We start from the raw sequence: 16693 nt of genomic DNA on the forward strand, positions 1-16693 counted from the left end.
TCCCGTGAACTGTAGACTGCCAGGTTCCTCTGTCCATGGAATTCTCCAGTCAAGAATACTGCAGTGGGAAGCCATTCCCTTCTCCAGGGGATCTTCCTCACCCTGGGATCGAACCTGGTTCTCCTCCACTGAAGGCAGATTCTTTACCTTCTGAGCTACCAGGGATGCCCAAGAGGCCTGCCAAAGACTCCCAACTGCATCCTTGTCTGCCACTGCCACTCCAAGCACCATAATTTCTGTGAGATCATGTGGTTCAATTGGCTGAGCAGTTTGCACAGTAGCCTGGACCTTTTGTAAACTTTCTCCTGTTCTGACCCATACCCAAAGCTAGCAGCTTTGGCCAGAATGGGCTGGAATAACACACCCAAATGATGTTGGTGTTGTTTCTAAAATCCACAGGGTCCCACTAGGTGTTGTGCCTTTTTTTTTTTTTTTTCCTTTGGTAGGAGGTGCCAGATACAACAACTTATCCTTCACATAACTAAAATTGAAAAGACTATTCATACTAAAAGCAGCAATGCAGACCTTTGTACTCATTCATAGGCAACAAAATGAGTTAAAAGGTAATTTTACAAAACTTGGCTGCTGCTGCTGCTGCTAAGTCGCTTCAGTCGTGTCCGACTCTGTGCGACCCCATAGATGGCAGCCCACCAGGCTCCCCTGTCCCTGGGATTCTCCAGGCAAGAAACTGGAGTGGGTTGCCATTTCCTTCACCAATGCATGAAATTGAAAGTCAAAGTGAAGTCGCTCAGTCATGTCCGACTCTTAGCAACCTCATGGATTGCAGCCTACCAGGCTCCTCCGTCCATGGGATTTTCCAGGCAAAAGTACTGGAATTTATGGAGAAGTAAATGGGAACCCACTCCAGTCTTCTTGCCTGGAAAATCCCATGGGCAGGGGAGCCTGGTGGACTACAGTTCATGGGGTCACAAAGAGTCAGATATGACTGTGCGACTGAACATGTACACAACTGAAGTGGGCAGTAAATTGTTGCGTTTGAGTTATGCTGAAGCTACTGATGCACATTATACTGCTTACTCCGTCCTTCGCTGAGTTTGCATCCTGACTTCTATTTGGTCTATGGTGTTTTTTTTTCATGCCTTTTTCTGCTTTCACTAGCATACTTCTAAGAACACAGGATAACTGATTAATGAGTCTACCAAAGTCTATGCCCTTTGTTTTGTTTTTTTTCCTAGCTACTAAGTTGGTCCCTAGTGGAGGTTAAGCATTTTTCTATTTTTCAGATATCAAAACTAAATATTATCATTTTCATATTATACTACTTTGACATAAATAATGTCACTATATTTATAAATAAATGTTCAATGGCAACTTCTCTGTTAATAATTAAAGGCAAATCTGAACATGTAACCCTCATGTTCAAAATCCCTCAATATTTTCCCTTTCAATTGAGATAAAGAATGAAGTCCCCAACCCAGACTCCAGATCTTCTGTGATCCTACCTGTGCTGGCCTCCCAAAAAAGCTCCTCTTTGCTCTCTATGAATGCCAACTCCATTTGCAATTTTTTTTTCTTTCTATAATGGTCTAGCTCCCTGAAAAGCTAGACCTGCAAATGAAGGAAGACCTTGAGGAGTGAAAATGTTCAGAGGTATAACCGTGTTAGAAATGAAGACACTCAGGCCCCAGTTCTAACCTATTGAAACAGAATATGCATTTTAAGAAACTCACCAGGAGATTCACAGGACCTGAAATCTGAGGAGCACTGATCTAGGCTACTTCCCATACATTCTTTCTTTTTGTTTTTCTTTTGCGCCTCTCCATGACCTATGCCTAGGAAGATTTCTCATCAAATTTCATTGTAAAGTGGAAAGTTAGAAATTGGCATGGAATATGAGCTACAGTCTTCATGAGGAGGACAACTTACCTGGGGTTGGCTCATAAAGGAGATTTCAAACTTTGGCTTCTGAAAACCAAATGTGATTAGTTAAATCAGACCATACTGACCAAAGCACACAGAGTATCAAAATTCATAGATAAACTGGAGTTTGTATAAACATGTTAAAAATGTCATCTGTGATGTAAGTAGTGCAATTCCAGTTTTAAAAAAAGATCTAGAACTGTCAACACTGATTTGATTTTTATTTCAGAGTCTGTAATGCCCTGAGGTATTGCCTGGATTCCTCATAAATGTCCATGTCCATAACACCCAGTGGAAAAGCTTAGGACTGTTGTAAAGAGAATCAGTCATTGGGTGTTATCAGGGGAATTGGGGTTTTTCACTTCCTCCTCTGGCAAAAGTGCACAGTTATGTAATTGGTTGATGTGGTTCAAAACAAATTCATATAAACAACATTTTCCTGAGCTTGGAAAATGAGGATTCCAAAATGAATCAGTGTGCAAAATGATGCTGCCTATGTAGAGTCACTGCAGTGTTCTTGTTCTATTTTCTACTTCAGAAAGTAAAAAACTGAAAGGATCTCCACAGTTTCTTAAGAGATAATGGTAAGAGTGAATGATTTCTATAATACTCATTATTTTTTATAAAAAGTTAAAATATTATTAAATTTATAACAATTTTGATTTCATTTATAAGCCAATTCAAGTCAATGTATAGCCAACTGAAAATGAAAAATGAACAGTGAATAATCTATAACTTTTATTATTGTGAGTAAAATCTGGATGAGCAAAATAGCTCTAAGACTACCCTGTATTCCTTAATGATATATAATTACTTAGTTAGAATAATTACAATGACTCTGTAGGATAAGTTTTGGTGAAGTAGAATGTCAAAAAAATTAAAAGTGAGTTTTGGGATTTAAGTCATAATGTTTTCTGTATAAGAAATCTTTCTGATAATTGTATTCAAAACACTCATTTCATTTTGTTGCTGTTGTTCAGTCACTAAGTTGTATCCAACTCTTTGCGATGCCATGGACTGCAGCACTCCACTGTCTTCCACTATCTCCTGGAGTTTGATCAAATTCAAGTCCATTAAGTTGGTTATGCAATCTAACCATCTCATCTTTTGCCACCCCTTTGTCTTTTTGCCTTCAATCTTTCCCAGCATCATGGTCTTTTCCAATGAGTTGGCTCTTCATTTCAGGTGGCCAAAGTATTGGAGTTTCAGCTTCAGCATCAGTCCTTCCAATGAATATTCATTTAATTAACCACATTAACAAATTAAAATTTAAGTTAATTTGCTTAAACCATAACCTCTCTATCCTTTCACCACCAACTTCTGACAATAATTTCATTGAAAAAAAATATATATCTTCAAAATTTCAGAAAATATTTCCCAGCACTCTTTTCTGCCTATAACTTAATAATCACCCACACATTGAATTGAAAATTTGATTTTCATTAGTTATTGGGGACTGCATGGAACAAAACCCATTCCAAATATACTTTGAACAAATTCAAATTTTTGGATTGGTTATTTATGTTGCCTGTATTAAGTTTCAGTACTTGGCTCAATTTTTTCTGCTATCAAGCTGGTAGAAAAACAGAATCTGTCAGGTAAACCCAGCAGGATTTCTAGGAAAAGTCAGCTGTAGTCATAATAATAACAAAGATACTGTGCAGTGGTAGAATATTTAACAGCAATACAAATTTGTAAAGTAAAATTAAAATGAAATTCTCTGTTCCATATACAAATTCCATAGGAAATAAGCAGGGTTTTGAATAAAAGAAAAAGCATTTATAGTACTGACAGCTTTTAACAAAAATCAAATTTAAGACAAATATTTAAGCCATACCTCTAGCTTTTTCCTCATTTCATCTAAGCTTTTCTCTGATACTTCCTCATTCCCTCTTCAATGCTTTGTCTGTCCTACACTTATCTATCTATATCCCTTCTCCTCTTTCTGCTTCTTGTTTCCTTTTCACCTCCCCCTCCAAATTTCCCATTCTATTCCTTTATCTTCTTTCTTCTCAATGCCTGCTCTCTTTATTTTGAAAATTTAATGACACTTTTTCTCAAGACATAATGCTAGTCATGTTGCCCAGGAAAATACTAAATATCCCACAAGAACTTTTATTAGCAAAGGGAAGCATAGTCTTCAAAATTATTATTCTTGACATATGTAATAAATAATACATAGGCTATTATGCCATTCAAATACCAAGTAAAAAAAGGAAATTAATTGAATGGTGCAAGTAGAACATTTACACATGATGATTTTCTTATTTACCTGTATAGAATAATGACTATATTTTTATATTCCCCTAAACTGTTAGGGAAATGGCTTATTTTTAATCAATTATGAGTATAATTTTAAAAGCATATATATTTTTATCAATAAAGATGCATTAAGTCATACTATACCAGAAAATAATGAACTAAGTGCAATTCTTTGTATAAAGCCTCTATTTACAACGAATTCACTTGGAAATTATAAGGTTGGTGAGATGTCTTATATTTTGGACAAGAATTTAAACTCCCTGAGGATAGTCAAATTATTCATGCATGAAGCATATAAATGTCTCCAGGAGTTGGTAGGTTGATAGATGATGGGGCATGCTGGTACAGAAAACAGAATGCCACTGAAATATTTCCAAGGACAACACAGATCAGAGAGCAGGGAAGTCAGCTAAGCGTAAAAAAATAATAATAATAATAATTTACATCTGTCTCCACATCTCAGATACTCTCCTTCCTTCTCACTGCTATGCCACTTGCTTCCCATTCATTGCTCATTATTATCTGATGTCTATTCTGTCACAAATGAAAACTCATCTCACTAAAGCCATTACAAATCTCTTAAGCCCTATTCAGTGATTTCAGTTCACTCTTTTTCTTACCAAATAAATTGTACTTTCCTTTGTCTTTTTTGTGCTTTCCACCCTTTAGGCTCATAAAACTACCTTTCTAGTTCCCTCCTGCTTCTCTAGTCACTGTTCAGTAGCCTTTTCTGGTCTTTTCTTTTCCCTCCTTGTGTGAGCCAGTGTTCCTGGTTGCAACATGAAATGAGGTAATTCAATGGAAATTGGCTCTAACAAGTAAGTGCTAGGGAAGTTACATAAATCCACTGGACAAATGGGCAGGAACACACAAAAAAAGAAGTTGAACAGTTAACCACCAAAATCATATTGCAGCTCTACCTCAGTGAGACCTGTTGCCATTGCTGCTGAATTTGAATTTGAATGCTGAATTTGAAGCTCACAATGAAAATGCCATTGTTGTGGGTGCAGGATGCATTTTGGCGTCATGATATTGCAATTTCGTTGACTTGGAAAATCTCTTTGCTCAACATTTGACCTCTTTCTCCCCTCTTCATATCCAAATTCAGTGTAGATGAGTTTGAGTGGCTAATATTAGATCTGGTCCCCTCACTCTAGGTTCAGGGGGAAAAGAAGGTCAGTTTTTAGAATTTTGACTTCTAGAGTGAATGCTTATTTTTGTCTAACACCAAGAGTCAATCATATGGAAGAAAAGAGAATACAATATTATTAACTAATACATGATGGGTATCTATTTTAATTTAATATAACAGCTCCATATGTATTTTCTTTTACCTTATCCACACTGTCCACTGTCTTCTGGATAGGCTATACACACTATACTTTCTGCCACCTCAATGTCTCATAAGTCATTATTTCTTTTAAGCTCGTATAGATTATTATGGCTAAATTTATGTCACTTTGATATTCAGAAGTTTCTTGCAAAAACTGGCCTCTGCATCTGAAGTTTCCTTAATTTTCCATTATCACCTAGTAAGATACCAAGTGACTTTCATCTTTCCTAACCCACTCTTCCAGCTTCCCTGATAGCTCAGTTGGTAAAGAATCTGCCTGCAATGCAGGAAACCCTGGTTTGATTCTTGGGTCAGGAAGATCCGCTGGAGAAGGGATAGGCTACCCACTCCAGTATTCTTGGGCTTCCCTTGTAGTTCAGCTTGTAAAGAATCTGCTGCAATGCAGGAGACCCTGGTTCTATTCCTGGATCAGGAAGATGCCCCTGGAGAAGGGAAAGGCTACCCACTCCAGTATTCTGGCCTGGAGAATTCCATGGACTGTATAGTCCCTAAGGTGGCAAAGAGTCAGATGACTGAGCAACTTTCACTAGCCCACTCTTTGTATATCATGTGTCACCAAGTCCCAGTAACTCTATACTGTGATTTATTTTGATCTGTTTCTTTGCCTTCTCAAAACTCCCAATGTCATATCACATATGAACAAAAAACTTCAGATACATTTAAATCACTTGGGGAGCATTTATAAAATGCATATTATTAGATGCCATTTATGACGTGCATGGCATTGAATTCAGTTGTTAAACCAGGCCCTTGTAACATTTTTACTTCTGATACTGCATCCATGACTAAAACACGGAATTTCTCTACCTTAGCAGTTTTCCCATAAATTTGCCTCATGTTCAGAATGTCTTTCCTCTATTCTACATCTGCTCACTCCCATATACATTTTGAGATACAATAGGTGGTTGGTCAAAAAGTTTGTTTGGGTTTTTCCATAAGACCTCACAGAACAATTGAGCAAAATTTTTGGCCAGCGTGATAGTTGGTTTTTTCCAGCACAATAATTTCCACCAAATACTTTTCATGTATTTCAATAAGAGTAAATAAAATAAAGTGTATGTTTGTATTTGTATTATCTTCCTGAAATTTTCTTTTTAATGACTGGTGACTGTCCTTTTTCCATCTACTGCACTGTATTTCAGAGGCCATCTATAAAGGATATGGAAACAAAAAATGCAACAGAGCTGACAGAGTTTGTTCTCACAGGACTTACATATGAACCAGTATGGCAAGTCCCCCTGTTCCTGCTGTTCTTGATGATATACCTCATCACTATCATGGGAAACCTTGGTCTGATTGCTCTCATCTGGAATGACCCTCATCTTCAAATTCCCATGTACTTATTCCTAGGGAATTTAGCCTTAGTGGATATTTGGTTATCCTCCACAGTGACTCCCAAGATGCTGGTCAACATTATCAACCAGAATAAGAGGATATCTCTCTCTGAATGCATGGTGCAATTTTTTTCGTTTGTAGTCAGTGCGACTACGGAATGTTTTCTGCTGGCGATGATGTCATATGATCGTTATCTAGCCATATGCAACCCACTACTTTATCCAGCGATTATGACTCATAGACAATGCATGGGAATGTTAGTTTCATCATTTGTTGGTGGCCTTTTTCATGCCTTAATTCATACGGGCTTTTTATTCAGATTAACCTTTTGTAATGACAACATAATACATCACTTTTATTGTGACATCATGCCCTTGTTTAAAATTTCTTGCACTGACCCTTCTATTAATGTTCTGATGATATTTATTTTCTCTGGTTCAATACAGGTGTTCACCATTCTTATTGTTCTTATCTCTTATACACTAGTTCTCTTCACAATTTTAAAAAAGAAGTCTGCACAAGGCATAAGGAAGGCCTTCTCCACTTGTGGGGCCCACCTTCTATCTGTCTCTTTATACTATGGCCCTCTTCTTTTTATGTATGTGCGCCCTGGATCCACACAAGAAGATGATCAGGATATGATGGACTCTCTGTTTTACACTGTCATAATTCCTTTCCTAAATCCCATTATCTACAGCCTGAGAAATAAAAAAGTCATATATTCACTGCTAAAAATATTAAAAAGAAACATTTAGATTTAATAGTAATATGTGTTCTCTTATATAAAAACAATATAAAATTATGTAGATTAAATGTTTAATTGTGTTTAATGTTCAAAGTTTTTTGCATTCATAACTGTTATATTGTTTTAATGACTTAAGATTTTAGTACCTAATAAGTGATTTTAAATATTTGTATATATTATTTAAACACACAGGAAATTTTAATCAAATATTCATATCATACTAAAATAAGCAGAAATGAAAATATTTTACACACTTGCATATTCTTCATTGTGGTTTTATAACTGTATTTACTAAACATATATTAAGCACTAAAATTGTGCTTTAACTCTGAAAAGAACTCAAATATGAGGCCTTTGATCGTAATCAACCATATAGTCTGGAGACTCATATTACATGTAACTCCACATAGTAAGCATGTTGTGTTTGAGTGAACAGAGGTAGATCCCAGGAACGCTGCTGACCATCAAAAGGTCTTCTATTCTACTTTATTTAGGACATGGTGAGCTCACTTCTTGTGTACTCAACTCTCATTGGACACAGAAGAATAAACACAATGGGAAAGCAATGAAGAAAACATGAGAAAGGATTCAAGGATTTTGACCTGACCTTCACCACTGAAGGATTCTCTTAACTCAGCCTGCTTCTATGAGGACCAAAAAGGAGTGTTGCCTCCCACTGTCCATAATGCTTTCTAAGGCCCCTTCTAGCTATACTTGTTATTGTGTAGTCTGAAAAGCTTCACTGTGTCAGAAAGCTAATAGTTTAGATTGAGGACCTAATTTGAAATGGGCAGAGGGAATAAATAACTGGCAGAATAGGAAGTAAATGGTCTCAATCTTGGAAATCTGCCAAATGGCACAGTGGTAAGGAATCTGCCTGCCAATGCAGGAGGCACAGACATGCGGGTTCGATCCCTGGGCCAGGGAGATCCCCTAGAGGAGGAAATGGCAACCCCCTCCAGTATTCCTACCTGGAAAATTCCATGAACAGAGGAGCCAGGTGGAACAGTCCACAGGGTCACAAAGAGTCAGACAAAATGAGCACATGAGCACACAAGTGCAAACTACTGTAGGGACTGAATGTCAGTTTTCCCCCAAATTCATATGTTGAAGCACCAACCCCTTAATATGGTGGTATTAGAGTAGACTCTTTGGCAGGTCTTATATGAGATCATAAGATCATGAACTCCTTGTTTCAAAATTCAGACTTAAATTGAAGAAAATAGGGAAAACCACTAAACCAATCAGGTATGACCTAAATGAAATCCCTTATGATTATACAGTAGAATGAGAAACAGATTTCAGGCATTAGATTTGATAGACAGAGTGCCTGAAAAAATATGGACAAAGGTTCATGACATTGTACAGGAAGCAGTGATCAAGATCATTCCCAAGGAAAATGAAACGCAAAAAGGCAAAATGGTTGTCTGAAGAGGCTTTACAAATAGCTGAGAAAAGAAGAGAAGTTAAAGGCAAAGGAGAAAAATAAAGATATACCCATTTTATTGTAGAGTTCCAAAGAATAGCAAGGAGAGATAAGAAAGCCTCCTCAGTGATCAATGCAAAGAAATAGAGGAAAACAACAGAATGGGAAAGACCAGAGATCTCTTCAAGAAAATTAGAGATACTGAGGGAATATTTCATGCAAAGATGGGCTCAATAAAAGACAGAAATGGTATGGACCTAACAGAAGCAAAAGATATTAAGAAGAAGTGGCAAGAATACACAGAAGAACTATACAAAAAAGATCTTCATGACCCAGATAACCACGATGGTCTGATAAGTCATTTAGAGCAAACATCCTGGAATGTGAAATCAATTGGGCTTTAGGAAACACCACTATGAATAAAGCTAGTGGAGGTGATGGAATTCCAGTTAAGCTACTTCAAATCCTAATTATGATGCTGTGAAAGTGCTGCACTCAATATGCCCACAAATTTGGAAAACTCAGCATTGGCCACAGGACTGGAAAATGTCATATTTCATTCCAGTCCCAAAGAGGGGCAATGCCAAAAAATGTTCAAACTATTATACAACTACACTCATCTCACACGCTAGGAAAGTAATGCTCAAAATTCTCCAAGCTGGGCTTGAATAATACATGAACCATGAACTTCCAGATGTTCAAGCGGATTTAGAAAAAGCATAAGAATAAGAGATCAAATTACCAACATCTGTTGGATCATAGGAAAAGCAAGAGAATTCCAGAAAAAAACATCTACTTCTGCTTCACTGACTATGCTGAAGCCTTTGACTGTATATGGATCACAACAAACTGTGGGAAATTCTGAAAGAGATGGGAATACCAGACCACCTTACCTGCCTCCTGAGAAAGCTGCATACAGGTCAAGAAGCAACAGTTAGAACTGGACATGGAACAACAGACTGGTTCCAAATTGGGAAAGGAGTATGTCAAGGCTGTATATTGTCACCCTGCTTATTTAACTTATATGCAGAGTACATCATGCAGAATGCCAGACTGGATGAAGCACATACTGGAATCAAGATTGTCGGGAGAAATATCAATATCCTCGGATATGCAGATGACACCACCCTTATGGCAGAGAGCGAAGAACTCAAAAGCCTCTTGATGAAAATGAAAGAGAAGAGTGAAAAAGTTGGCTTAAAATTCAACATTCAGGAAACTAAGATCATGGCATCTGGTCCCATAAATTCATGGCAAATAGATGGGGAAATAGCAGAAACAGTGAGAGACCTTATTTTGGGGGGCTCCAAAATCACTGCAGATGGTGACTGCAGCCATGAAATTAAAAGACGCTTGCTCCCTGGAAGAAAAGCTATGACAAACCTAGACGGCATATTAAAAAGCAGAGACATAACTTTACCAACAAAGGTCCATCTAGTCAAGGCTATGGTTTTTCCAATAGTCATGTATGGATGTGAGAGTTGGACTGTGAAGAAGGCTGAGTGCTGAAGAATAGATGCTTTTGAACTGTGGTGTTGGAGAAGACTCTTGAGAGTCCCTTGGACTGCAAAGAGATCCAATCAGTCAATCCTAAAGGAAATCAGTCTTGAATATTCTTTGGTAGGACTGATGCTGAAGCTGAAACTCCAATAGTTTGGCCACCTGATGCGAAGAACTGACTTCTTGGAAAAGACCCTGATGCTGGGAAAGATTGAAGGCAGGAGGAGAAGCGGATGACAGAGGATGACATGGTTTGATGGCATCACCGACTTGATGGACATGAGTTTGAGCAAGCTCTGGGATTTGGTGCTGGACAGGGAAGCCTGGTGTACTGCAATTCATGGGGTTGTAAAGAGTCAGACACGACTGAGTGACTGAACTGACTGAGGTCATAAAGATAAGGCTTTTCATGAAGGGATTAGTCCCCTTACACGAAGAGAGAGAGACAAGAGAGCTAGCTTTCTCTTCAGGTGTACTCAGCTAGGAAAGGCCATATGAGAAGGCAGCTGTTTGCCAGCCAGAAAGCAAGTTCTCACCAGTACAGTGTTTGTTGGACCCCTGGACTCAGACTTCCAAACCTCAGAATGTAAAAAATAAATATCTGTGTTATAAGGCCAAAAATCTATGATATTTGATTATAGCAGTGTGAGTTAATAAAAAAACCCCACTACTTGGCCACAGCAATCAGAGCAGAAAAAGAAATAAAAGGAATCCAAATTGGAAAAGAAGAAGTAAAACTCTCACTGTTTGCAGGTGACATGATCCTCTACATAGAAAACCCTAAAGACTCCACCAGAAAATTACTAGAACTAATCAATGAATATAGTGAAGTTGCAGGATATAAAATCAACACACAGAAATCCCTTGCATTCCTATACACTAATAATGAGAAAATAGAAAGAGAAATTAAGGAAACAATTCCATTTACCATTGCAATGAGAAGAATAAAATACTTAGGAATATATCTATCTAAAGAAACTAAAGACCTATATATAGAAAACTATAAAACACTGATGAAAGAAAACAAAGAGGACACTAATAGATGGAGAAATATACCATGTTCATGGATTGGAAGAATCAGTATAATGAAAATGAGTATACTACCCAAAGCAATTTATAGATTCAATGCAATCCCTATCAAGCTACCAACGGTATTCTTCACAGAGCTAGAACAAATAATTTCACAATTTGTATGGAAATACAAAAAACCTCGAATAGCCAAAGCTATCTTCAGAAAGAAGAATGGAACTGGAGGAATCAACCTGCCTGACTTCAGGCTCTATTACAAAGCCACAGTCATCAAGACAGTATGGTACTGGCACAAAGACAGAAATATAGATCAATGGAACAGAATAGGAAGCCCAGAGATAAACCCAGGCACCTATGGACACCTTATCTTTGACAAAGGAAGCAGGAATATACAATGGATTAAAGACAATCTCTTTAACAAGTGGTGCTGGGAAAACTGGTCAACCACTTGTAAAAGAATGAAACTAGAGCACTTTCTAACACCATACACAAAAATAAACTCAAAATGGATTAAAGATCTCAATGTAAGACCAGAAACTATAAAACTCCTAGAGGAGAACATAGGCAAAACACTCTCCAACATACATCACAGCAGGAACTTCTATGACCCACCTCCCAGAATATTGGAAATAAAAGCAAAAATAAACAAATAGGACCTAATTAAACTTAAAAGCTTCCGCACAACAAAGGAAACTATAAGCAAGGGGAAAAGACAGTCTTCAGAATGGGAGAAAATAATAGCAAATGAAGCAACTGACAGACAACTAATCTCAAAAATATACAAGCAACTCCTACACCTCAATTCCAGAAAAATAAATGACCCAATCAAAAAATGGGCCAAAGAACTAAATAGACAGAATGATTTCTATAACATCTATTTTTAAAACTAATGTTAAAATACTGTTAAATTTTATACTAATTTGATTTGGTTTACAAAATGCCAATATAGACAGTTGAAAATGGAAAACAAACACTGAATAATCTATTGTATTATTATAAGTAAAATCTAGATGAGCAAAATAGATCTACGACTATGTTGAACTATTTAATGATACATAATTATATGATTAGAGTAATTATAATGATTCCATAGGATATGTTTTGGTGAACTAGAACATTAAACAAATAAATGTGAGTTTACAGAATCATAATGCTTCCTCTGTAAGAAATCCTTCTGATAATTTTACTCAAAATATATATTCCATTAACTTAACTATATTCTCTGATTGATTTTTAAGTTAAATCACTGAAATAGTAAACTCTCTCTCCTTTAACCCAATTCTGACAGCAATTTCTTTGGAAATTAATTTCATTGAAATATAATTTCATACATATATATGAAATTGATTGTATACATATATATACACACAAAGATTGTAGGTATGTGTGTGTGTGTGTGTGTGCATGTATATGTATATATGTATATAAAACTGTATGCAGAAAGTGTTTCCTAAGTGCTCTTTCAAATTTATGACTTAAGTACCCATGCATTAAATTGAAATTCTTTGTTTGTTGAATTGTTTAAAATTTTATAGAAGGAAGCACATTCAAACAAATATACATTTAGCAACTGGAGCTGTTACCATTGTTTATTTACATTGCCTGTATTAATATTCCAGGCTGGGGGTTAAATTTTTTTTCTGTAAAACTGGTAGGGGAATAAATGCTCTCAATTAAATTCATCAGGATTTCTAGAGAATGTCAGCTCTCTGTGACAACAAAACTCTAAGTAGAGTTAGCATATTTATTAACAAAAGAAATTTATAAAGTAAATTTTCTTGTCAAATAAGTGAATTAATATTATTTCTGGTTTGACATGTTCATAACTAGCTACATAATATGGTTCAAATGATTGTGAAATATATGAATACTTATAATTACTATTCAGTTCAGTTCAGTCGCTTAGTTGTGTCTGACTCTTTGTGACCCCATGAACCGCAGCTCGCCAGGCCTCCCTGTCCATCACCAACTCCTGGAGTCCACTCAAACCCATGTCCATTGTGTCAGTGATGCCATCCAACCATCTCATCCAGGATGTCTGGCTCTAGGTGAGTGATCACACCATCGTGATTATCCGGGTCATGAAGATCTTTTTTGTACAGTTCTTCTGTGTATTCTTACCACCTCTTCTTAATATCTTCTGCTTCTGTTAGGTCCATACCATTTCTGTCCTTTATTGAGCCCATCTTTGCATGAAATATTCCCTTGGTATCTCTAATTTTCTTGAAGAGATCTCTAGTCTTTCCCATTCTATTATTAGCTACCTTAACGATTCCCAAGTCATTATTTCTATTATGCTCCTGTGGAATAATAATGCTTAGTATATATCACCTGGATGGTCAGAGGATGCTCCTTGCAAATACTTGCCACCACATCTGAGTTTTAAATCTCAATATTTGATGACTTTCTACCAGGTAATCAAGTGACTCTTATGATTTTCTCTCTTTTATTAACCACCTCTTTACATCTAATATGTCTGCAAGTGCTAGTGGTTCTACATTCTGATTTACTTTGAACTATCTGTTTGAATTCCTCATCACCCCAATGTCAAAGCACACATGGAATAAGATTTCTGCATATATTTTCATCACCTAGGAAACAATAAAATGACTAGATAACATTCATGACCTAAAGAATCAACGTTGATAATAATACCTCAGAATCTATTTTGTACCACTCCCTCTCCCAGACACTTCTAATGTGTAATCTGTTGTAAGAATCACTGGTCAATAGTCATAACTTCCAGATTAGTACTTCTGACACCAGGCTACATCCCCTGAAGTTTACTTTATTCAACCAGTTATTTAACTTTAAAAATAACTGAGGATGCTTCTCCATGTTTTAAAAATTTTCAGTTTGTCTATTCCTTAAAGAATAAAATTCAATAAAGTTTCATTAGTACTCAATTTATTTTATAATCAGGCCCTTTTAACATCTTAATTTTGACACTATATCCATGCCCTAAACACGTTTCTTCCATCTCGTTTAATAATCCCCCATAAATTTGATCATGTTCAGAATGTCTTTCTCTTATTCTATATCCATTCATACCTGTACATATTTTGAACTGAAATAATTACATTATTCCAATAAAATTATTTCTGCAAATACTTTTCAAGTATTTGGTAAGCATAAGTAAAATAAAGGGCATTCAGGCTTGGTATATGGCTCTATTCAAAGCTCAACATTCAGAAAACGAAGATCATTGCATCTGGTCCCATTACTTCATGGCAAATAGATGGGGAAACAGTGGAAACAGTGTCAGACTTTATTTTTGGGGGGCTCCAAAATCACTGCAGATGGTGACTGCAGCCATGAAATTAAAAGATGCTTACTCCTTGGAAGAAAAGTTATAACCAACCTAGATAGCATATTGAAAAGCAGAGACATTACTTTGCCAACAAATGTCCATCTAGTCAAGGCTATGGATTTTCCAGTGATCATGTATAAATGTGAGAGTTGGACTGTGAAGAAAGCTGAGCGCCGAAGAATTGATGCTTTTGAACTGTGGTGTTGGAGAAGACTCTTGAGAGTCCCTTGGACTGCAAGGAGATCCAACCGATCCATACTAAAAGAGATCAGCCCTGGGTGTTCTTTGGAAGGAATGATGCTAAAGCTGAAACTCCAGTACTTTGGCTACCTCATGCGAAGAGTTGTCTCATTAGAAAAGACTCTGATGCTGGGAGGGATTGGGGGCAGGAGGAAAAGGGGACGACAGAGGATGAGATGGCTGGATGGCATCACCAACTCGATGGATGTGAGTTTGAGTGAACTCCGGGAGATGGTGATGGACAGGAGGCCTGGTGTGCTGCGATTCATGGGGTTGCAAAGAGTCAGACACGACTGAGCGACTGAACTGAACTGAACCAAATTTCCTTTTTTTAAAATTCTTGAGAAATGTTTTCTCCATTTACTGCATTTTATTTCAGATGCAATCTATTAATGATACGGAAACAAAAGATGCAACAGAGCTGACAGAGTTCATTGTCACAGGACTTACACATCAACCAGAGTGGCAAGTGTCCCTGTTTCTGTTGTTGTTGATAATATACCTCATCACCATCGTGGGAAACCTTGGTCTAATTGCTCTCATCTACAATGACCCTAAACTTTACATCTCCATGTACTTATTCCTAGGGAACCTGGCATTTGTGGATACTTGGTTATCCTCCACAGTGACCCCCAAGATGCTGCTCAACTTCTTTGCATGAACAAAATGATCTCTCTTCCTAAATGTAAGATACAGTTTTTTTCCTTTGTAATCTGTGTAACTACGGAATGTTTTCTGTTGGCAACTATGGCATATGATCGTTATGTGGCCATATGCAAACCACTAATTTCTCCAATAATCATGACCAACAGACTATGCATTTGGCTGTTAGTTTTGTCATATTTTGGTGGCCTCCTTCATGCCATACTTCATAATGTTTTTTTTTTTACTCAGATTAACCTTCTACAATTCCAACACAGTACATCACTTTTACTGTGACATTATACCACTGTTTAAGATTTCTTGTACTGACCCTTCCATTAACATTCCAATAGTATTCATTTTTGCTGGGTCAATACAGCCAATCACCATTTCCGTTGTTCTTATCTCTTATGCTCTAGTTCTCTGTACAGTTTTGAAAAAGAAGTCTTTACAAGGCATAAGGAAGGCCTTCTCCACCTGTGGAGCCACCTCCTATCTGTCTCTTTATACTATGGGCCTCTTCTCTTCATGTTATGTGCTCCATGGATCTTTACAAGAAAATGATCAAGGTATGATAGACTGCCTATTTTACACTGTCATCATTCCTTTCTTACATCCAATTATCTACAGCCTCAGAAATAAGAAAGTCTTAAGTTCACTGGCAAAAATGTTGAACAGAAATGCTTAAAACTCACATTAATATCCATCCTCTTGCTAAAATAGTCATATAGTTGTGGAGATCTGATGTTGCTATTTATAGTTTTGTGTATAAGTTTGTTCCTCTTATAACTATCCTAGAATTTTAATGACTCACTAAGGTGGGATTTCTGGAGAAGGCAATGGCACCCCACTCCAGTACTCTTGCCTGGAAAATCCCATGGACGGAGAAGCCTGGTAGGCTGCAGCCCATGGGGTCCTGAAGAGTCGGACACAACTGAGTGACTTCACTTTCACCTTTCACTTTCATGC

General features: G+C 37.0%; 1 protein-coding gene and 1 pseudogene across 1 annotated transcript; both read left to right on the forward strand.

Annotated features, from left to right (window-relative positions):
• Window positions 1-6636: 6636 nt before the first annotated feature.
• Window positions 6637-7587, forward strand: LOC109563947 (olfactory receptor 5H8-like). The gene has a single exon (XM_019967445.2). It carries the CDS (start codon window positions 6658-6660, stop codon window positions 7585-7587), a length of 930 nt encoding a protein of 309 aa, XP_019823004.2. The 5' UTR covers window positions 6637-6657.
• A 7874-nt stretch (window positions 7588-15461) lies between these two features.
• LOC109562310 (olfactory receptor 5H2-like) lies at window positions 15462-16412 on the forward strand (annotated as a pseudogene).
• Window positions 16413-16693: the final 281 nt, after the last annotated feature.

The sequence above is a fragment of the Bos indicus genome, chromosome 1 (genome assembly GCF_029378745.1).
Source record: "Bos indicus isolate NIAB-ARS_2022 breed Sahiwal x Tharparkar chromosome 1, NIAB-ARS_B.indTharparkar_mat_pri_1.0, whole genome shotgun sequence".
Taxonomy (NCBI): domain Eukaryota; kingdom Metazoa; phylum Chordata; class Mammalia; order Artiodactyla; family Bovidae; genus Bos; species Bos indicus.

What these genes read in the sequence shown, in the direction of transcription:
- LOC109563947 (XM_019967445.2), top strand. Translation starts at nt 6,658, where the DNA reads ATGGAAACAAAAAATGCAACAGAGCTGACAGAGTTTGTTCTCACAGGA.